Source organism: Patagioenas fasciata, chromosome 1 (assembly GCF_037038585.1).
Source record: "Patagioenas fasciata isolate bPatFas1 chromosome 1, bPatFas1.hap1, whole genome shotgun sequence".
NCBI lineage: Eukaryota > Metazoa > Chordata > Aves > Columbiformes > Columbidae > Patagioenas > Patagioenas fasciata.
The window spans coordinates 20,876,506-20,899,882 of record NC_092520.1 but is presented as its reverse complement, the minus strand read 5'-3'; the positions used below and the strand labels follow the sequence as shown (position 1 = coordinate 20,899,882).

Here is a 23,377-nt window from a genome sequence, read left to right as displayed (position 1 = left end):
CACTTTTGTTACAAAGGTACCATGTAGACTCCGTGCAACTTCTGCACCTGCCCATATTGTGCTCCAATACAAAAAGCTAATTTATTTGCTACATTTGTTTCCATTCATCCCACACCCCTTCAAAGGTAAAATCTGTTACTTCTGAGAGGACTATTAACAAATATTCATTATTAGAACACTAAACATTTAAATCTGTTCCTATTCTCTTGAGGTTAAGTGTTAAAACTCCCTTGAGATCTTGCAGGAAAACACATGCAAGCAGCTATTGCATGTTTTTTATGGCTTTAACAAACAGAATGAAGATGAGAGAAGCTGGAATACTTTAACAATATCCCTGACATGCAAACCAGCCCAAAATTTCCCAGCTCACATTCAATCCAGACTGCTGTGTCCTTTATAGTGCTTCTCTAGAGCAACTAGTCCCCACAACCAAGGTGACATCCACGCAACCATATTTGTAAACATTAATGCGGTCACCCCTCAGTCTCCTCCAGGCTAAAGAGACGCAGCTCCCTCAGCCTTTCTTCATAAGGGAGATGCTCCACGCAGCGCTTCCCCGCGGCTGGGACTCCCGGCACCGCGGTCCGGGTCCGGGTCCGGGTCCGGGTCCGGGTCCGGGTCCGGGTCCGGGTCCGGGTCCGGGTCCGGGTCCGGGTCCGGGTCCGGGTCCGGGTCCGGGCGGCTCCGTCGGCCCCGCCGCCGCCGCCAGGTGGCGCCGCAGCCCCGCGGGAGCCGCCGCCGGGGCCGCTCACTGCCCGCCAGCGAGGGGCCGCGCACCCGGCACCGGCACCCTCTGGGTTTGAAGGGACATCGGGGTTTTGCCACGCCTCGGGCCGCCCCAGGCCTGGGGACCCAGACGATAGGAACGCTGTAGTAAGGCTAAACAATTCAAACATTAAAAACGTGCACGGTCAAGAGGATCAGCCCCGCAAAGCAGCGGCGGTGGCGATGCCTTTCAGGAAGGTCGTGGTGCTGCCCCAGCTGAAGTTCCGAAAGCAGTACAGTAAGTTATTTAGAAACAAATATCGCTGCATCTAACAAGCTATTTGAGCCCTGTAAATGCCAGGACTCGGTGAGCAGGAGGTAACAGCCCGGCAGGGCCCCAGGTATGGCTGCCCGCACCCGGACCAACAAAGATGATGGAGTGGAGCGTCTCCCGTATGAGGAAAGGCTGAGGGAGCTGGGGCTCTTTAGCTTAGAGGAGACTGAGAGGTGACCTTATTAACGTTTATAAACATGTAAAGGGTGAGTGTCACGAGGATGGAGCCAGGTTCTTCTCGGTGACAACCAATGATAGGACAAGGGGCGACGGGTACAAGCTGGAACACAGGAGGTTCCACTTAAATACGAGAAGAAACTTCTTCTCAAGTGAGGGTGACAGAACACTGGAACAGGCTGCCCACGGGGGTTGAGTCTCCTTCTGTGGTGACATTCAAAACCCGTCTGGACACCTTCCTGTGTAACCTCATCTGCGTGTTCCTGCTCCGGCGAGGGGATTGGACTGGATGATCTTTTGAGGTCCCTTCCAACCCCTGACATTCTGTGATCCTGTGACCAGCGCCTTTGTGCCCGGGGTGGCCGGCACCGACCCGTCCTGCCTGGACCGCAGCAGAGCAGCGCTGAGGTTTCAGACCAGTTTTTATGACTGGGGAGGATCCCGCCCCAAAACGGCCTCACCGGTGCAGAATGAAACCTCCGCGACCGACCTCGCCCGTGAGAGCGTGACGTGCTCGCCTCCCTTCCGCGGAGGGCAGCATGAGGTGCGGGCGGAGGGCGGCGGGACGCTGAAGGCGCCCGCGGGAAGGAGGCGGTGGCGGACGCCGGAGCCGCCCCTCTCCCGCCCACTAGCGGCCCGCCCAGGGCCTGACCGCCCGCCCGCCCGGGCCCGGCTTCGCAGCGGCGGCCGTAGCTGCAGCCGCCGCCCGTTGCAGCGCCGGCGCCGATGCCTCCTGCGGCGGCCCGGCAGGGAAGATGGCGCCGTCCCACGTCCTCAAGTGTTGCCAGAAGGTGCTGGCCTGGGTGCCCGTGGCCTTCATCGCCCTGGTCGTGGCCTGGTCCTACTACGCCTACGTGGTGGAGCTGTGTGTGTGTGAGTGAATGGGGAGGGTCGCGGGTCCGGCAGCTGCCGGCGGGGCGGGGAGGACCCCTCACCACCCGCCTGCTCCGGGGGCCTCTTCTTCCGAGCGCCCCGGCGGGGTTTCCTGTGTCTCCGTCCGCCCCAGGTGCTCCTTCAGGAGGGCGAGGGGACACCCGCCTCCCCTCGGGCGCTTCCTCCGGAGCCGGGTTTACCTGTTTGTTCTCCGGGGGCCGCGGGCGAGGACGGCGGGAGCGGTCCTTCAAGTGCCGCATGGCGGCGGGTCCCGGCCCGGGTTCCTGTGAAGTGAGGGACGGGGACGGGGGAGGAGAAAGAGGCCCAGACGGGAGGTTCGGAGGCTTCGCTTGGGGACGGGCCCCTCGGGGAGCCGTTGAGGGACAGAGACCCCCGGGCTCCATGGGCTGCAGAGCCCTCGTGGGGTCTCTGCCCCTCATGTCGACCCGGGAGAAGTTTCCCTCTCTGTTTTTCTGTTGTTAATCTTCCTGATGTATCAACTCCTTGACCACCTTATGGGTGTATTTATTCCTTGCCCTCTCACCCCCGCTTCTAATTAAGAAGTCCAGTGTCATCGAAGCATAATGAAGCTGGAAACATCCCACTTAATCGAACAAGGGGAAGGATTTAGGGCTTATGGGGTTTTGTCAGACCACGTCAAGGCTTTCTGGACGAGGGCTTAGCATTATGTAAATGTGACTTGCAGTAGGTGTCGGTCAGGATGATATTTACCCTTATCTGTCTGCAGGAGGAGGTTGGCTTTCTACAGGGAGGGTGAACGGAGCAGTGCAGTGATGTGCAGTATTTGTCACTTGGTAAAACTTGCAATCAGCGTAGGAAAACTAAGGAACGCGTTACTGAGCATTTGGCATGTTTAAGTAAAGAAGCTGAGAAGAAAAAAAAGTACGAAGAATATTTAAGCTTCATATAGGTCTGCCTCGTGTTTGTAGGTTCTTGTATTTCTGTAAAATACGTGCTTTGATATGCCTAGCTAAAAATAAGAGGCTTGCAGATACTTTATATCTGGGCAGACTCGTCAATACATCCTGTCATTAGAAATAATCAGTTACTTTTTTTTTCTGGAGGACTTAGTTTTTGGATAACTTTTTGAATGCCCATGGTATTTCGCTGCCTTTTGTGTTAGCTTTTTGTATGTGGTCTGGAACATAAACCACAGACCAAAAGTTATTTGGACTTAAAATAGCGGAAATATAGTTGTAAAACAATGCTTTTTGAGCTGTTGTGTGAAATGTGGATATGAAAGAGCTGCAAATATGTCAGTGTATCCAAACTTGCCAGATTGCTATGGTTTAGTAGTCTGGCTTTGTGAGTAAATAATACTGGTTTTCTGAGAAAATTGTTATTAAAACTATAAACACTTAGAATCAAAATTTAGACAATCTTCAACACTGGAGGTCTGGGTCATGGGGGGTTGTTAACAGTAGTCCTGAGAGGGGCTGTGGGAGAGGTTATAGAACTCACGTTTTACAGGTGGGGTGTGAAGGTTTTCTGTACCCATTAGTGTCTCCCCGGAATGACAAAAGGCAGATTAGGGCTATGCATTTATTCTCTTAAGCAAAGAGAATTGCCCAGGGTCGCACAGGTGGTCTCTGAGCTGAGAACAGAACCTTGACCTACGAAGTCCCAGCTATGTGTCTTGATCACAGAGTGGGTCGGGACTGGGTGCTGGTGAATAATTTCTCCTTTGCAGGCACAGAGAATCTGCAAAGACCCTTCTGAGTTCATTAGGGTTTCGTTTGTGTAAAAATTATTGAGATGGTTGGCTCCTATTTATGCGAGAACTTTTACTTCTACAAATCTGGTTTCTAGATGTGTGACACTTTTTCTCACAAATCAGCTTTATTCTTAACATCAGCACATACAGACTATTAAGAAAAAGTGATGTTTAATAAGAAAATTACTTATTTTTATTGCTGTCACTGAATCTTACAGTTGTTACCTGTCTAAATCATACTCAGTGACCAAGGATTTTATTTCTCTCTGAGTTTTGTATGTTGTGGGTTTCGTTTGTGGTTTTTGTGGGTTTTTCTTGTGTTTTTTTTGTTTGTTTGTTTTTAGCCCGTTGAATTTTGGTTTTGCTCCTGATAAAAGGTCATTTCATCAAGGGGGACGAAAGAGGGTTTGTGATTTTTTGCTTGGTGGGTTTGGTATTTTGATGGTTTTTTTGGTCATTCATTTTTATTTGTGTGATTTTCTTTTACACTGCAGTTGAGTTCAAACTGGCAGAGAGAATTTATAGCAAAATACAGGTTTTTCTGTTTCTTTTTGCAGGTATGTTTACTTTCTCCCAGTGCTACTTATGTTTGATTTTTGGTTTGAAAACCACTGAGCTGTGTATTGTGAGGAGGAGCAAGGACATGTCTTTAGCACACTGCTGCTGAATGAGGTGACGCTGGTCTCTGCAGATGTTCTCGTACAGCAGGTGCAGAAGCGGGGCTCATGGCTTCTTGCACTTCTGCGGCTTTGGCAAAGGGCACAATATGTGTAACGGAAAGACAGATGGCAGAAGGGAAGCTTTAGAAAAAAGGAGACACAATAGAAAATTTCAAGTAAATACTGAGAGTAAAAGAAATCGAAACCACACAGACACCAGTGTTTTTTAAAAGGTTATTCTTAAAGATTTGATAACTGGTAAGACATGACGCTAACAAGGAGGAAGGAAGAGAGAAAGCTTTCATTCCCCCGTTTCTCCCTGGTTTTTTTCCTCCTTGCAGTCCCTGCTCATGTATTAAAGGTTAAATATGTGTATTCAGTTAGTAGGTCAAGCTTAATGTAGTATTGTAAAAGATTCCTAATAATCAAAGCAGACGGTGGTGAAGTTGGGCCTGCTTCTTTTATCGCATCCTCCTTTTTCTTTCAGTTTTACTTTTCTATGCTGCTTGCCCCACCCTCCTCTGCTGGGCTAGGTCCTCTGTATCTTGCTTTTGGTGCCTGATGGTCTTGGTCTTACTCAGTAATTTGCTGCTAGTATGTGTTTACTCGGTTAAGCCTCCCCTATAACCCTAAATTATATTACTTGCATACTGGCTGTGAACACTGAGAGAGACTGGTGTGGATAAGACGAAAGGCAATTTGTGAGCTGGTCTCTTGTTTTCCTCCCGTGGAAACTGCCAGCATCTTTGTATCTCTCTGAAGCGTTGCTGTTGTATGCTGGCGAACAATGGCTTGTTTAGACCACTCTTGCTGTGTAGTTGTGAACCATCAGGTAAATTAGCTATTAGACTAATAGGAAAGGTGAAAAGAGCCCTTCCTCCTCAAATGTGTTTAGTTGAGGAAATGTCAGCAGAGTGGTAAAAATCTGTAAACGTGTGTAACTGCAGGAACTGCAGAAGACTTGAGGCAAGATCTTATTCAGGTTTTTTGGAATGTTTTGAAGTAGAAAAACATGAATGAATATTTTCTTGTTAGATTATTTCTTCTTTTCACACATAACTTGCCCAGAGTTCTTTTTGCAAGAAAGCACACCTAGAAATACATAATGGATATTGTAAAATAGCTTTTCTTTAGTTTAAAACAATTCCATGTGTTCTTTCTTGTTATCAAAACATGTTTTGCTTTTTAACATTGCTTTTGTAAACAATGGCAGTATTATGCTGCCAGTGAATTGAACTGATTGTGTCTGCTTACCCCAGCCTTCAGAAGCTCAGGAAGAGCGGAGCTCTTCTCTTGCAGTCCATTTTCATTTATGGATGACTTGTATCTTATCACCAATCGTGAACATTTTTGTAGGTGATTTGCGGTAATACAGGCTGGCTAGACGATGGTCAGAACACACTGTTCTGACATGTAGTAGGAGTTGATGAGTGAAGCCAGCCTGTTTCCTACAGGCTAGAACACTAGCAGAGTGTGGTAGTGCAGTCTGCATGGAGAAAAAGACAAATAAGTTGATTTTGGTTGAGTTGTCTGCAGAACCTAATTAAGGTGTATTGTCTGGTTTTATTAAAAAAAAAATCTTGTTCAGGCTAAGGTTTTACTTCTGTAGAAAGAACTGTATGTTCTGAAAAGCGCAGTCCTGGCTCTTCTGGGCTGAGAGTTGTAGGAAGAATGGCTTGTTTTATAGATTTCCTAGTCTTGCAAATGCATGAGTGTTTTCATGCCTCAAACTCTGCAAAGTGTGGGAAAATGTGATTTTGAAAGCTATGGGGGTAACTAGTTTTGTGTTCTTTTCGTAGCATCTACTTGCAGAAAGGTTTGCTTTTTTAATACAGTGTAATGTCTAATGTGTCTAAAATACTGGCAAACAAAGCAGTTTGTAATTTAGAATTCATAACTTCATGTTAATGGTAGAAATTGAACTCCTTACTGTTCCAGGAGACTGCGGTAGTTCTTGTTAATAGGGAGAGAGCTCTGATTTCCCTGTAGCACAGTCCACATGAGAAGCACATGGTGATCTGTTGTAATGCTCCCATTTGAAGAGTCTGTTGCATAAACACAGAGAAAGTAATTCCATCTGCCTCGTCCAGAAGCAATCTCTACTGAAAATGCAAATTCAGTAGCTACCAAGCAATGGCAAGGTGATATTATCAGCAGTGTATCAGTAACTTCTGATTTCCAGCTACAGCTGAACTATCAGCACTGAAGTACAACATTTGCATGTTACGCATGCAAAAAGCATTCCCGTATGAAAAGAGGGTTACTTTTCAAGAAAGGGAACAGCAACTTAAACAGGTTAGATGGTTAGTAACAGTTAACTATGTTTATGTGCCTCTCATGAATTTCAAAATAAAGAAATTTAACTGCTTTGGATGTACTTAGGTGTCTCAGCTCAAGTGCATGTATTATTGCCTTAAATGAAAACCTTTTATTATAAATCAGCAGAATTCCTGTTGAGGTGCTCAAACTGTATACCAGTATATTGGAAAGCTAAACTCTTGGCTGGAGTAGAAAGATTATCTATCTTCTTATATGGTGCTTTGCACTGTACTGGTTATATTGGTTTATAAGGATGGGTAGGCATGTGCCCTTTATATGGCATGAAATCTGTTCTCTTGGCAGTCCTCTAATCAAAAAAATGTTCCAGGAGCAACAGAACTAGTCCGCCTGGTTTCTTGGGGAGTTTTGTGTCTGCTCTTCCTCTTCTGCCAGCAGGAGGACTCCGTCCCTCTTCTCCCTCCTGGTGCTCTGTCTGCAGTGCCCACCACAGCCCCCCTCCCCTCCTGTATCTGCTGAACTGTCCCTGACAGCTCTGCAGTAGTTGGCATCTTTCCTTGATCTCTAGATGCCATTTGGTCAAAAAGACGTGTGGTGCCGTGGCCAGCTGGGTGTTGCTCAGCTTGCCAGGGGGGCAGGCAGAAAACCAGCACTTGAGCTCAGAGCAGCTGTCTCCTAACAGGGAGTGTGGATTGTCTCTTCTACTGATCCAGCAGCTTTGGTGAAACTGGCTGGCATATACCTAGTGTGACACCTCCACTGAGTTTCAAAACTTGGCCAAAACTGGTCCATGCGCAAGATGGCTTTGGAGTAGGGGAGGGAAGGGGTTTAGGGAACGCTGGGAGCTGAGCACCAGTGTCTGAGCCAAAGCAGGAGCTCTGCTTGTGATGTTACTCTTTTGTTGTAGCTGTGATCACTCACTGCTGCAGTGCTTCTTCATTGCCTTTTTCATGTGGGCTATAAAGCTTTTGTTCTTGGTTTGAAAGGGCTTCGATAGTATGAGTATTTAAGATAATGAAAAATGGTTTCTTAAGAATTTTTCTACTCTCAAATTTTTTCTCTGCTAACAACAGTAGGAGTTTTCTGTATATCTTTAGAGTTAGATCAGTGAACTAAAGATGCACTTTCATTTTTAATCAGGGGTTTTACATTACTCCATGACTTACTAGTCTCCCGGTCTTCCCACAAGACACTATGAATAAAAGCACCAGAATTTCAAGTTTCTATTTTCAGTAGATATCACTTCGATGTCTCTGGCCCTCTGCGTACTTTGAACTTCAAGTTCTGCTGTCTGTGGAAAAATATTGAAAACTTGATCTTTAGCAGCTCATATTTTTGAGTTATTGTAGACGTGCTTTCCATAATAAAAAAATCTACAGTGTTACAAAGATGGGTATCTGAGCTGAAGTGAAACACTTGGATGGGACTGTACTTGCTTTTACTTTTGGAACTTGAGGCTGCCTGTGATGGAAAACAGGAGTAGGAGAAACCCTAGTTGTCTGTTGAAAATCATGCCTGTAAATGCTGAGGGTTCACGGTGTGCGTTTTTAATCCGTTCAATACGTCAGTGTTTATCCCACTCTTTCTGTTTAACAGTCTCCTGCAACTGGTAAGAGTTTATGCTGGTCTAGCATGTACTTTCCTTACAAAGATTATAAACAATAGGTGCCCGAGTTTCTGAAACAGCTTAAATGGAGTTTTCAACTCAAGTCATTTAACTCCTCCCCACTTCATACATATTTTTACTGTAACAGGACAAGAGTATCCGTATTTCTCTCATTGGTATGTATGAAATTAAATAGAAACGTTTGAGAAGTAACCACAGGCCACTTTTCTGTGTGAGCTGAATCTCCACCAAGGTGAAATACATTTGCTCTTTTAGCCACTTCTCCAGTATTCTCCAGTATTACCTCCTTCTGCTATCACTAAATTGTTTTCAGTGGGTTGTACCTAAGTCTCCCTGTCCTGGGTCAAGAAAAAAACGCATGACTTTTCCCCCCTCTTCTGCTTCCTCCACACCCCCAGTCCTCGCTGGTGTGTCTCCTATGTAACCTTTGACTGTCTTCTCTTAGCTGAGCTAAAAATCAGGTTCCTCCTCTGCAGCATTTCAAGCATCTGCTTTTCCTTTTTTTTTTTTTTTTTGGAAGACCAAATGGCTCATCCATTCCTTATTCATGTTCCCTTTTGACTATTAAAATTGTCTTAAGAGATTGTCAAAGAAAACGGGATCACAAGAGCAGCATGCTTTGCCTCTGCAGTTTCTGCAGCACTGTCTCTGATGCTATATATGGTGCAGCATTGTCTCAGATGTGAAGCACGAAACAATTTTAATTATATGATTTACAGAGAGATCGAGTGAGGGTTTTATGCAGGTTTTTTTTTTGTTTGTGGTATTTCAGTTGTGCATCCTAATGTGTGTACATCTCCAGAGTGGGGAATTTTTATGCATCTCTTGTGAAGCGCTAAGCAGTGAGAGAGCTCTTTCTTTTTTTTTTTCGTTTTCTCTCTTTTCTCCTTTTTCCTTTTTCCTTTTTCCTTTTTCCTTTTTCCTTTTTCCTTTTTCCTTTTTCCTTTTTCCTTTTTCCTTTTTCCTTTTTCCTTTTTCCTTTTTCCTTTTTCCTTTTTCCTTTTTCCTTTTTCCTTTTTCCTTTTTCCTTTTTCCTTTTTCCTTTTTTCTTTTTTTTCTTTTTTTTTCTTTTTTTTCTCTTTTTTTTTTCTTTTTTTTCTCTTTTTTTTTTTCTTTTTTTTCTCTTTTTTTTTTCTTTTTGCCTATTTGGGACCAAAAAAATTGAGAGATGAAAGTATAATTCATCTAGAATTAGGCAAGCTGCTGCTGCATAGACAATGAACCAAAATTTAGATTAAATCTGAATAACCTTGAGAGGAAGAGACATGATTTGTTTGAAGCAAGCTAAACAGGCAATTGTTTTAAGCTGGTTTGCAGTTGTCTGTGATAGACTTAAAATTTGGATTAAGTGCCTTGGCTAATACTTTGTCATAGTGTGAATGCAGAGAACCTGGTATTGTACCATTCTTGACAAGTAGTCACTGCTTTTAGGTTTGTCAAATTTGGATTAAAAAAAACCCAGAAGTGTATTTCCACAATGCTGGGCTTGATGGTACCTGAAGGCTTTAATGTCTATGGGCTTGTGACATGCAGATTTACATTGCAGAAGAACCCAAAACAGAGCAAAATTTGTTTTCTGTTCTGTTTTGCTACAAAAATCCTTTGTAAGTAACGTGCAGGTAATTTGGGTGGCTTGTGTTCGTTTTGTTGTTTGCTTGTTTTAATAGTATCTGGAAAAGGATGCAAGTTCTGCATAGGGTTTTCATGTGGATCTTTTGTGTGTGTGTATTTTTATCAGTTTAATGTGTTGCTCCTTAAATTTCATGTTTGTTTGTTTGTTTTTAATAATTATTTATAAAAGAGCTCGAGTTCAGCCTAGTAATTGCATACAGAGATATTACTTGTGTTGCAGGGCAGATACCCACTGAGATAAAGATAAAGCAGCATCTGGTGCAGAGGGTAGGCTTGAATTTTTAAATAATTTAGAATTTAGACAAAGGGAAGCTTGAAGACCAGTGAGCACTAGATTAAATCATTCTCTCCTTTTGTGTGGCTTTTTTCTACTGACATTCTTAAGCTTGTAAAGATCCTGTGTTTTTCCCTTCTTCCCTGTTTGTGAGCAGAACTGATGGTCTGGGAGAGCTGTTGAGCACACACAGAGCATCAGGAGCAGCGCTGATCTGCCTCAGCCACCTGGTTTTGTGACAGTCTCCTTTCCTACTGTGTGACAGTGCTCTCCTCTTGCTGCATGGCTTCTCTGGAGTCTTCAGAGAAGTGGCTGCACCTCCTGATCCCATCCTGGTTTACGTTTCTGTGTGGCTTCTCAGGAGGAAGCAGGTTTAAGAGTCTGGTTCACCTCACACTTAGTCATAGATGTTTAGAACTAACCACTTTCCTGATGTAACTTTCCATAACTCTGGTTTCTGACTTCTTTATTAAACTAGTGGCAATACTTTCCTGTTCTTCACAAACACTCTCCAGTACTTCACCTGCAAATGTTGATATTCTTGCAACTGTATTAGGATATGTGATATCTTGGGAAGATGGCAGCGCAAGTTAATTCTCTTAGTAGATGTCATACATACATCATACTCTACTCATTTCTTGCAAGGCAGTTTGCCTATCCTGCTGTGTTACATGCAGCGCTGTGCCGTGGGAGCCCTAATACGTCTCTGAGGTATAGCAAGCAGCACCATTTCTTCCCTTGGCACACGTTACATTAGGATTTATAGTGTTTCAGCTGACCTTTTTACAGAGTCCTGAGTTAAGGCTTTCCAAGAATACATGATGAACGGTTAGCAGGCAGGTGAACTCTTAGAATTTTATTTATTCGTTTACTGGGAGCAGTATTACTGAATGAGAGCTATATGGATGATAGGCTATGCTCTTTTGTATGCTTGCCTCTCTGTCTACTCTGGAGTACTTTCTAAGTTTTATTATAGCTCTTCTGGAGTATCCAAAAATCCCTTTGCAGTGACGCATGCAGTCTTTGTGCTGTCACTTTTTCATGTTCCTAAGTGATCCGGTAGTTAAAGGAGAACTGGTGCAACCAAAAAACCACATCCTTCTGATCTTGTTCTCTAGTCAGAACTTTCTGTCCTGTTGTTCCTGATGGTTTTTACCCCTGCAGCACCTTTTGTTGTGTTCATGGGGAATCACTGGTTATGTCTTCCTTTTTGCGAAGAAACTAGAGGAAGTAGCTTTAGCTACAGTCAAGGTTTGTCCTGAGATAGTTCAAGTAAGGTTCAATGAGTGACATTTTGTTTTGCAAGAACAAGCAGCTAAGCCTCCAGCAACAAAAGATGACAGCATTTGTTATCAAACAACTTCATGAGCCATATATGGACAGATTCTCTAAATCCCCATGAGAAGTCTTTGAACCTTTATTTATTCAATTTTAATAATAAAAATAACATTAAATGTTTATCAATATTTACAATCTAGTATGTTGATGACATTAATTCCTCACCATTAAACTTTCCCACAACTAATAGACATGTTTTTAAATGACATAGTTTTCAAAACTTCCTTAAATGCAAAAGGTTGGCTTACTAATATCTTAATGGGAGTTCATGTAAATCACTTTACTGGTTGTTAGTGTGTTGCTGGCAGGAAACTAGCTCTTCTCCTCATAGGTGGTTCCAAATGTAATCTCAGGTGGCAAATACCACTCAAGCCTGACAAAAGCTAAAAAAAAAAAAAAATTATAACTTCATTTGAGGAATCTAGTGACCTAATGCATTAAAGGAGATCAGCTTGTTGGGTGGTTTGATTTCTCCCATTACCCAATGAACTTGGCAGCAGCAAAATCCTTCTCTCAGAAAACAGAGTGCCTAATACTTTGTAATGAGATTTACAAGGAGATTTTTATCTACTGAGTTTTTCAAGGAGACTTTGTCTTAATATTTGAGGAGGGACTTGTAAATGGGCAACTGATTTTGGAAGAGTCTGAAGCCAATTGCAGAGAAGAGTGCCTGATTAATAAAATGGATCCCTACAAGGCAATGGTTCATGTCTGTGGATCACAGCAGCTGTGTCTGGAATTTTTGTCCCCCATGAACTGACACCTCTGCTCTCCTGCCATCATACCGCTCAGCTGTGTGGAATAGTTAAATAAAGACTGTTGCTCTGTTTTCATCTGTCTAGAGCAGAAGTAAATAGATTTACTTGTAGCATTCTGAGCCATTAAGACACTCAGCTTTGAGTGACCTTAATATTCAACCCAGGTACTGTCTGGCAGTTACAACCACAAACTAGTGAAGAGTGTTCTTCTTTTGAAATGAAATTCTAACTCCTTAATTACCGGAAAAATTCTCTTACAATAATGAATTATATATTGTGGATTTGGTAGGGTGTGTTTGTTTGTTTTACCTTAAGTATATCAATGGTTTCTAGTATTACCTGGAGAACACCTAATCTCATGTATAATACAACTCTGTTACAACATATGATACTACCACTCTGTCCACACCAGCTGATTATCCTGTTTGTATCTCCTATCTCTTGCAAGTGTCCTTGTAGTGTCTTAACTATAGAACCACTGGAGACACTCCTAACACAAAAAGCCCTTTCACAAATCCAGATACTTGAGCATAGTGTTACTATGAGCTTGATCTGGCCAGCCTGAGTGTAAATACCCCTCCTTCAAATGTAAATGTAATTAATTAGTGGTGTGGACATAAGCTAGCTCCACTCAGATGCTTCTGAGTTTCCATGTCTTTCTGCCAATTCTGTCTTTTCCCATTCTCTCCTGTGCCAGAGGGAGCTCAGCTCGCTGACTCGTGCAAGTAAGAGCTCTCTTTGTCTTTTAAGAAGAAACCAGGCTTTCTTTTGGCTGTGTTTGATAGCTTAAAGGCAACATTGGAAACAACTTATGTGCAGCACTTCCAAACTACCGGGAGATAAAGCTGTTATTGTTACGATAAAGTAGAAATTTTGGGAAAGATCTGAATGAAGAATGTCAAGTAATTCAAGTAAGCAGCTGAGGAGAGCGTGTAGAAGTAATGCTGGTGTTTGAAATCCATCAAAATGCAAATAGAATGTGCAGTGGCAATAGTGATTAAATAGCTGAAGAAAATCAAGTTACATTAGGTTTTTTGAGCAATTATAGTAAATTGAAAGTGAATAGTGCTTCTCAGGGACAGCAAACCTGGTATGTTGCTGCAGCCAAATGCTAACTTCGTATGCAGAAAAAACCTTCAGCTATTTGGGCTGATACATCTCTTAATAAATTGTGGTTCTTGGCATGATCACACGTTTGGGACTGTGAGGTTAAGACCTGGCAACACATCCTCCTGCATGCTAACCAAGTGTAACTCCTGGTTTTGAAATAATTTAAAATGTGCAGGCACCCTCAATGAGAAAATCATTAGGAGACCTTTGGTGTAACTTTCAGGAATATTTTGTAGAGGCAGAGATAAGGAGTTGTCTGTAAAATTTTGTGGGTTCCAGAAGTCATCTGTCTTTATAGCTGTATTTTTGAACTGTGGAAGTGGTAGCACAGAACTCATTATTCCCAGAATATACAGCAGAATCTTCTCAGTTGTCATAGCTTAATTCATCACTAAATGTAACTCAGTACCCAAGGAGTATCTTGCATTGATTATGCTAATTTTTGCTGTAGCCTTGTTTGTATTTATGCATGTATTCTCTGCATTGAGGCTGAAAAGACCTTGGCTAAATATAAAACTCCTTTGGTTTTGTGACAAGAAAATGTTTTTTGGGCTGCAAGCCTCTGGCTGCTCTTACCTACTCGTTATAGTGAAAGCATTGTGTTAATATAGTTTTAACCATACAAAAAGTCATAACAGTGTCTGGTAACAAATAATAAAATGGGTCTGCAGTGCAGTTTGAACTGCCTTATTTGAAATATGAATGTTTTTTACTCATCCATGATAATGCTGCTTTGAATTCTGTAGCAATGGGCATTATGATCATGAACACAGAATATTTGGTGGCTGTAAACAACAGAGCATCCCCCTTGCAGTGAGGTGTCTCTTTGCTGGATGCATTTTCTTCCTCCTTTCTCCTTCTACCCTGTATTTCTTCCCTCTCCCCTCCTTGCAGTGCTTTTAAAGGTATCATCTTGTGATCCCTTGAAGTTGCAGAGGAGCTCACTCCAGTGCTGTTGGTGAGCACAGTGTGCATGAGGAGTTTGGGCTTTAGCTCGTGTGCTGGTGGAAAGGGCTGCTCTGCTTTAAAGTGTTAGTGGCCCTGGCAGAGTCTCTTTTCCCTCTCACGACTCACGGTGTGTGACCCAGGACAGCAAGAGCCCGTTCACTGCCATCCACTTTTCATCACTGCGATTTCCCGCAGTTTGTGATCATTCAAATTTGCCTTCAGTGGTGGCTCAGATCTGAGACGAAGTGCCTGGGAAGGCAAGTTCTTGCTTTTGTCATGTCTGTCTGCCACAGGAGAGTGGGCAAGAGTTGCAGCAAGAATTGTCCACCACAAGTTGTGCCTCCGAGAAAAGTGTTGTGTTTGAGCTGGGTAGCGATGCAGCCGTGCTGCAGACCAGCCCCAGGCAGTGCTGCCACTGGGGTCTGTTCTCTAAAACATTACTTTCTGAATGACTTAGCAGCGCACTGAGGGGAAACCAGTGTCTTATTCCTGGAGAACTGGAGTAAATAGTCAATCTATATGAATATGAAGATAAAACAATTCTAGGTTCATGCAGCTCACACTGCTGCAGAGGATGTTCATTCCAGCTGGTGGCAAGTCATGTGCACAATTCCTGGGCCCCCATAGCCTTTCAGCAGGGACCTGGCAACATCTTGCTGCGTTGGCTTTTGGCTGCATGATGCTGTCAACTCAGTCATCTTGAGTCATTTATCTAAAAACAACTCCCTGCTGCTTAGGGAGGAAAGCACCTAGTGGGTGCCTGCCAGTCAGGAAATAAGAAATAGCTCATTGTGGAAAGATCACAGAATTATGGTTTTCAGAGAACAGTGGAGAGGTGCTAAGGTCTTAATGCCCTGGCACGGTCCTGTAACAGAAGTCAAATGAGTATTTGCTCAAGGAAATTCACTCATTGTCCTCTTGTGTCAGTAAGTAATGTTTCTACGGTCTTGTGAGTGATTAAGGTCTGCCTTTGCCAATGGGAATTATGTTACCATCATTCTAAGTTATGCTTTCAATTAAATGCCATTCTGTGAACTAACGGAAACTTTGGGATAATGTCAGCGGTGCTTCCATTTGCAGATAGGGTAATGCCCTTGGGGAGTTCCTGTTGAGTTTCAGTACTGGTAACTTCTGGAAATACGTGCTTGTGTGTGTATGCATGTATGTATGTATTTTAACCCTTCTCCTGAAAAACAGAGAAAAGTTAAGGCTGTACCTCTGGTGAAGGGATGCAACTGCACATTTTTCACTCTCTTCTTCCCACCCGTGAGGAATGTCAGCCAAAATGTGAATGTTACTCTTGAGATTTATGGAAAGGCTGTGATACCCAAAGTATGAGTCCTGCATGGAGCCATTGTGGGAGGGGGTAGGGAGAAATAAACATAGCACATCAGTAACAAGATCGGTTATTTTCCTTTTCTATGCTTCTATATTATTTGCAGTTTAATTTCTTGCTTTGCAAGGAGCATATCTAGCTTTGATTGGAACATGCCTTTTAGGGGAGTAGGGAGATGTGGTGTGGGGGGTTCTTCTTCCAAGGTTGAAGGTGAATGCATCTTCTTTTAGCCTGCCCCTTCAAGGACTTGGCAGATCATTCCACCTCTTTGCTTCAGAATAGAGAGATTTGGGTTTTTTTCATATTATGTAGTGATTTGGAACATGCTTGAACGCTTCATAGCAATCCTGAAAATAAACGTGAAACTGAAAGCAGACCAGCTCCCTAAACATACTTGATCTTCCAAGATGTTCTGGGAAGTTTCCTTGAGGCAGCTTTAAAAATTCTCTAGAGCTTTCTGAAATTTGCTCCTCTGTCAGTTTGTACTCCAAGAAGAATGCTTCCAACAAATGACATTTTCCCCCAGTCTCATTTGTTATACAACTAATGATGTCCCTATGTCTGCAGGATTGTTTCCTGTGATAATCTCTAGGCTTCCGCCTCTTTGATTCCTGTGACATAGGTGAGATGCAAGATAACAGACAACAATGTAAGGAAGAGTGTCTAGATGGAGGTATAACAAACAACTGGGGTCATGAAGAAAAAAGTGTCTTTCTTGCCGGGGGTGATGCTAAGTGTCTAAATCAGAACTAAGATAACTTCTTCCTCTGATAAAGCTAAACTTAGAATTTCTGCTTAGCTAAGTTAAAAAGTATGTTTTAATCCAACTTAATAAAAGGCTATATAGTGTATTCTGGAGGTAGTATTGTGTAGAAAGTAAAACCACACACTTAGTTTTGTGTATTTCATATTGCAGAGCACAAAGCGCTGGGAGGTTTAATGTGTGAGCTGCTCGGTGGTGCAGGACTGGCGAGCAGAGCGTGTTGGGCCTGTGCAGCCCTGGACAAGCGGCAGCAGCATGAAGTTCAGTGTAGGCCTGTTGACCTCTCTTCGCTGGCAGGCTTTGCTGCGCTCCTTCCTCAGTCCCGCCAATTTTGGAACCCCTGAGTTAGTCAAAGTAAAGCCCTGTGCTGCGGTCAGTCAGACAGAGCTTGTTCATTTTGTTTGCTTTGCTTGGTGTTGTAACTGCTGAGATGGTGAATCCTTTGAAATTATGACACCATTGCGGCAACTCATTGTGTGTGTGGGCACGTGAACATCTGCTTCTGAGCTCTTTGCAGTGAACTGCAGCTTGCACTGTCTAGTCATATTTTTTTGTCCTTCCCCAGCAATATCTTGCTGGAACTTCCTAAGTCTGATTGAGAAACCAGAAGTTAATTTTAAGAAGCCAATCCTAAGAATACTTTTTCTCTTATTTTGCCTCTTTGTAGCTGAGAAATAGACTGTGGAGATATATTTTAAAATCCTCAAAAGAACAGTACTTACATTTCTGAAATATGGACAGGCTTATGTTGACTGCAGTATTGAAGGTATTAACTTGTGCCAGTGCATTGTATCCAGTTTATAGTTTTGTTGGATCCTGAGGTTAACATATATAATCATATGCAGTGCTTATTTTGTTAAAAAAAATATCAGGAAGCAAAAAGGCAGTGCTAGTTTTTCCCTCATCCCCTCCCCAAACAATAAAATGTGTTTTAGAAATGTTTAAAGTAAAAATGCTATTAATTTAGTGGAAGCTGACAGCAATATGTAAGAGGAGAAAAGAACAGAGAGTTAAGCTTGGAACTTAAAACTACAGGCCAGGGAGAGTGGGACACAATGGTAATGTCTTGTTCGGTGTTGTTTGGTTTTTGTTTGGGTTTTTTTTCCCTGAACCAGAGTTGAAAAGCTATAATTGATTTCTTGATGGTATAAAGCTGCTTGTTACATTGCCAGCCTGGCAAATACTTAAAGGTCTGGTTTATGTCAAGAGTAAATATTAACTTATTTAAAAGAAGGCTTCTCTTAGTAGTATAAAGATCCTGTAAAAGTGTTGATTTGTCATTTGCTGAGTGAATTTGGACAAGTAGTAGGATTGTTACTTAATTTATCTGACAATGGAAATAACAATGAAAAGGATAGAAGCAGAACACTTAACTTGCATGGACTTTGGAGGCAGAAGAGAACTGGCCATATTTTATTTTTAATTAATCTCAGGATGGTAAGACAGGATGAAAATCACAGGTGTTTAAGTGCTGACTTTTACCTGCAGGAGTTTGCCAAACTAAAATTGTTCTGCACAGTGTAATAACTGCATTCTAACCTAAGAGACCTAGGTATGAAAGAGAATATTATCTTTTGGTGCTGTGAAGCTTTAATTAATTTTTATGAAGTTTATTTAGGGATCTTTTTGATGAAGTTTCAGAGGTGATATAATCTTTAGCTTTTTCTGCATGTAAAGACTGTTCATTATTTTGAGTATTCAAATATCAAATTTGGCTCACAATTTTGTTTTGTACGAAGAGCAGAAATGATGCTACAGATCATGGGACTCTTTAAGCAGGATTGCTTACAAAAATTTTCCTGTAGTTTTATAGATGAAGACATTCTCCCAACCCATTAGAGGATAATTAAGAACTCTTTTGTGTTTCTTGTCTAGGGAAATACATGTTTGTCCAGCTGTGTGCAAAGGTCTTTACTTAAGACACATGAGAAGCCAAAGACAATACTTCAGCTGAAGTACTTTAAGTATTTTTTTTAATTGAGCAAACAACCCTGCTCAGCAGACTTGTTGTAATTTTCACATTTTAAATTATTTTATCTTTTCCTTGTGTTGTTAAGGAGTTTTAACTAGAGAAATAACACATTAATAAAATTTCATGTTAAAACACTCATAGGATTTGCTTTAAAAACAATGCAACTCCTGTAGCATGCACTGAAACAGTACTGGGATTATATCATGACACAACTGGACCTGTTCCTACACTCACATGCAGACTTTGCAGGTAATTGTGTGCATCAGGTCTGCTTTCCTGTGTGAATTGTGTCTCTGTTTCAGACGGGAGCATGGGAGGAGGATGTGAAAGTATGCATAACTAATGTGAAATGAAGGTATTCTTTAGGGCTGACCTCCTTTAGTTTGAAGCCAACCTTGTTTATTCTAAATGGTAATTTCTTTCTTCTTTATGTGGAAGGAACTGGAACTTTTTCCATTTACTTACTAGAGGCTTCCATGGATGGAAAAAGGGTGCCAAGTGGATATTTTAAAGAAAGAGGAGGGGGAGAAGGAAAAAAAAATCTGCACAAAAACATGTCATCTATACATTGAGATACCACCTCATTGCATCTCTTGTTGACTATAAGAAGAGGCATGGTTGCATAATATAGTTGCAAACCCTTCTACTATAGATATCTGCAGTCAGGTGAGCCACATGCCACCTTTGTGACCAAAGTAACCCTTCAGAAGGGAGCCTTGCAGATTAAAATTCTGGTGTGCATCAGGAAAAAAATCCTTTGAGCTGGCAGAGAGACAGACTGTAGAAATGTCAGAGCTGAGTGAGAGGAGGCAGTGTGGAGTGAGGTGAACTGCAGTAGGAGGGTGTGTTCTCTTAACCTTTTGCTCATGCTGATGACCAGAAGGTTAAATTTGCTGTATGAGATGAAGAGTTGGGAAAATATCTTTTCCTTGTAGAATTTCAGGAGTTCAGCTTCTAAGGACGAGGAGTGACATGAACAGAGCGACCCAAGAAGTACAGAAGCTCCCTGTTCAGCATCTTACCTGAACTGATGAGTGACCTGCAATGTACAGTAGCTCCCTGTTCAGCATCTTATGTGAACTGATGAGTGACGTGCGAAGGTTTTGGAGAAGCCTGGAGGCAGGAGGATGTACTAGTCAGGCAGTATATGAGGTAGATTTGAACAACAGAATTTGCAGTTGGGCTAAAAGGAGATGAGGACATACGAGAGAAGGAAGTGGAGAGGTTTTAACTATGCCTGAAGAATTCAGATCAGGGAAAATAAGTCAAAAATAGTGTGTGACAGGAAGAGAGAAGTGGTGGGGGAAAAAAACCGAGAGGGAAGTAGGTTACATGTAACAGTTTCACAGGGTCTTCTGTAAGAACTTTATTTCATTTTCTGCTTTCCAGTGGTACACCTATTGGCCTAATTGTTTACATGCCTCAGAAAACTTTGCTAGTTGCATATCTGATAGAGAACATCCATAAACTATGATCTAATTAATGTCTGTGAAAAGGAGTGTGCTTGCTTGGAACCGGATCTCCTCAGCTCCTCCACTGACTCACCAAGCCTCAAGCGCTGGCAGGAGGAATATGAACTACTGCTGTATCCCAGAGCGGGTTAGGGAGGCTCTGCTAACACCTGAAGTGCATTTTGGAACAAGTCAGCTGTCTCATATATCTGACTTACAGCCAAACATTTGATTCACTATGGATTTACTTACCATATATCTCTTTTTTTTTTTCTCTTCCAGTTACTATTTCTTCAACTGCAGAAAAAGGTAATTTAATTTTTTTGTGTTTTTAAGATGTGAATAGTTTTATTGCACACAAGTCTTAAGGGACGTTAAATTTAAATGTACTCCTTTATGTGTAAGCTCTGTGTAATGAGTAGTTAGTGCTAAGAAACAAGGTAAATATTGCGAGGTTGAGTTTGTTTAGCTTCTAGTGCCGCAAGCTTGGGATAATGACAAGACCTGTAAGTAATGCAACTATGATTTAGGTTTGCAAATATTTTTAGATGGGTACCTTCTAAGAACAGAAAAAGGAGAAGAAAGAAGGAACTGCAGCAGACCCACAAATCCAATTTCTTTTTATTGAATGCACCCTGTGACCTGAAAGACTTTTGGAAGAGGAAGAATTGTTGGTTTGCTGCTTGCCATTTTCCAAAAAGCTTACCAGATTCTTCAGAACTCCCTTCTTTAGGACTGGTTAGAACTGTGCAAAATAGAACCATTTCAAAGGTTGCTGCACATTATAATTTTAATTTTCCAGGTCAAGTTGTCAAGGCCTTGTTTTGACAAACTTTACTTGTCTTCTTATTGGCTTTGACGAGTATATACCATAGTGAGTAGTACTTACAGAGACACAAACTGACAAAAAAAAAATCCGGTGTTCTTGTTCTTCCTCTTCTTTTAATTGTGAACAAAAAATAGCCAAAAGGATGATTCAGTTTCAGGAATTCAAAATACAGAGGTTTTTTTGTAAGACTATTTTTTTTTCCTGTAAAAATACAAATGTTTGCTGGGGTGTTTGTTTGGGAGTTATTTCAGCTTATTGGGGGCACATGAGCAGTAGATTAAGTATAGATTTGTAGTTTGACTGTGCACAAAGCACAGTCTTCAGAGCATGAGATCACGGGTAAGAGGCTCTTATCTCTTAAATATTTTTGCGAAAGGGCATAGAATTTAGAGCTAATAGCAGCTTTTCTCCTGTTGGGGAACGTTCAGAAGAACACTATGAAAGGAAGGAACCTTGACTTGATCTGTTGTCTGTCTTCTTCTTATGAAGAGGTGAAATTGTAGGAAAACCTCCAAAATAAGCTGTAAGCCTTTCAGGATGGGAGCTGTGTCTTAACCTTGTGTTTTTACACCACAATGCACAGCTGGGCTTCACCTAGACTCCACAAAATTCTGCGGATTGCTGCTCGCTGTGTTTTACTGTTGACCTGTATATGAATAAGTTATATTTTCTAGTTTCTTCCAGAAAGGCAAAATCTATGTCTTAGTTAAGGAAGCCTGCAGAGCAATGATCCCTGTCACATCTCTGGCTTTAATGCCAACATGGTGCCTGTCTGACTGAATCAGGTGCTCTTAAATCTACCAGAGGAGAAAATGCTTGATTAATTAATGAGACTGACAGCATCGTTGGAACCTGACTGTTAGGCTTTTAATAGCTGTCACCTGCACGCTTTTTGCACCTTCAATTCCAAATCATGTCACAGGCATTCTGCATACATGAGTTTCTTTACCATGGAGGTTGATCTTAAAATGAGATGTGAAGTCTTTTTTTTTAATTTCAAATGAAAGCTGTTGTAAGTTTTTATGAAGTTCTTATAAGCTAATTCACGATATCCAGGAAATAACATCGGAAGAGTCACAAAGCCAAAGTACCAGTAACATTGGTATATAAATCAGTAATGTGCATCTTACTAAATATATTTTGCTCCATATTTCAGTGTACAGTGTTGAAATCCTTTTGATCCAGTATTTAATTATAACTTGGTTAAATTAGTGGTGATTTCTTGACCCCATTAAGGCTAATTATTTCTTTGTAATTTCATATTCTTGTGTAGCTTTATATCCATTAGGAAATGGGAATAAAGTCAACTCTGAATCTCTCCTAACAATATAATATACTTCTATTATAGATTATTACCTCTCCGTAGTCTGACTCCGTTTTAGAAGTGTTAAGAATGATTCAGAAAAGTATGTTAAGGGCAAATCTTAGCATCCTCTTTAAATATGCTAAATCCTCCTAAGAGCATGTCTTCAGACACTGTCCTCCTGAGGGTATAAATTATGGTCTAATATGCATCAGTGCCTTTAAAGAGAAGTGACTTCACTGGGTCACGGTGTGGCATCAAGAATCCTGGATTCCCTTAGCTTAGCCAGGACTTCCTCATGACTTTGAGCCTGGCTAAACTGGCAGATATTAGGGTTTGAGATTTTTGGTGTATTTTCCATCTAGTTTGTAATTAAAAGAGCTGAATGAAAATAAAGCTGGTATATATTTGTACTGGAAACTGATGGAGGATGCTTCAGGGAGCAGTTTGCAGAGGAGATACTGCTGCCTAAAACAGTGGGTAGATGGACTGCTGAAGTAAAGCCATCAAAAATGTTCTGTTCCCTCCCTCTCATTTCCTGGGGAGCACTGACAGGAGAGATACCTGTAATTGCAGTAGGAATGGCAGCACAGGAGTGGGGAAAAAAGGCAAGGATTTATTCTGTGCAGGGCAGGTTACGGACTGCCGGCTGCAGGCTCTTCCTCTTCTAGACTGAGAGGTGCCTGTCACTGGAACAGCTGGAAAAGTCTTGCTCTTCCTTGAGTTGCCCCAGCTTGGCTGTGGAGGACAGGCCTTTGGCTTTTAATGAGGTGACAGATTGCAAGATCACAATTCTTGCATAAGTGCAAGAGCGCTTTAACAGCTGCGTCTTTCTAATAGATACTGGCAGCACCAGCACAGACCTGTACCCGTGCTGCAGCTAGCCTTGGTGCCTGTTGTTCTGTGTGGTGGTGGGACACTTACAGCCTGTGATAAGACTTGGAGGTTCTGCTCTTTGAAGTATTGTGTGTGCACTGAAAAGAATCCTTCAGAAGAATTTGAATTCTGGGGGTGATTTTTATGGATAGAATAGAACTGTTTACTGTGTTAGTTTTGCTGTGCCTTGCCCTTCCCTGAATCTCATTTTCTTTCAACTCCTCTCACTCTCTTCTTCCCCAAAGCTCTGATCTGCGCAGCTGATTCCGCTCCAATTTTGTGTCCATTATTCCAAACCATTTTCTCATCCTTTAATTGCTTAACCACATTATGTTTGGATGCGTATAGTATGTTTTTAATAAAAGATAATTTCTAATTATACAGTGCCTAGTAGAGTGAT

The 23,377-nt window shown here is 42.0% G+C and overlaps 1 protein-coding gene across 2 annotated transcripts in view; it reads left to right on the top strand.

The window, feature by feature from the left end:
- Nucleotides 1–1,863: 1,863 nt before the first annotated feature.
- The window catches only part of ZDHHC20 (zinc finger DHHC-type palmitoyltransferase 20), a 49,220-nt gene continuing 27,706 nt past the window's right edge, over nt 1,864–23,377 (top strand). Inside the window, exons 1-2 of one of the 2 annotated variants that reach the window (XM_071804159.1) lie at nt 1,864–2,089; nt 20,252–20,278. In XM_071804159.1, coding sequence (XP_071660260.1) covers nt 1,972–2,089; nt 20,252–20,278 — 145 coding nt within the window. In that variant the 5' untranslated portion in view covers nt 1,864–1,971. The remainder of the gene's footprint in view (nt 2,090–20,251; nt 20,279–23,377) is intronic. The other variant, XM_065830942.2, reaches the window with a different exon arrangement.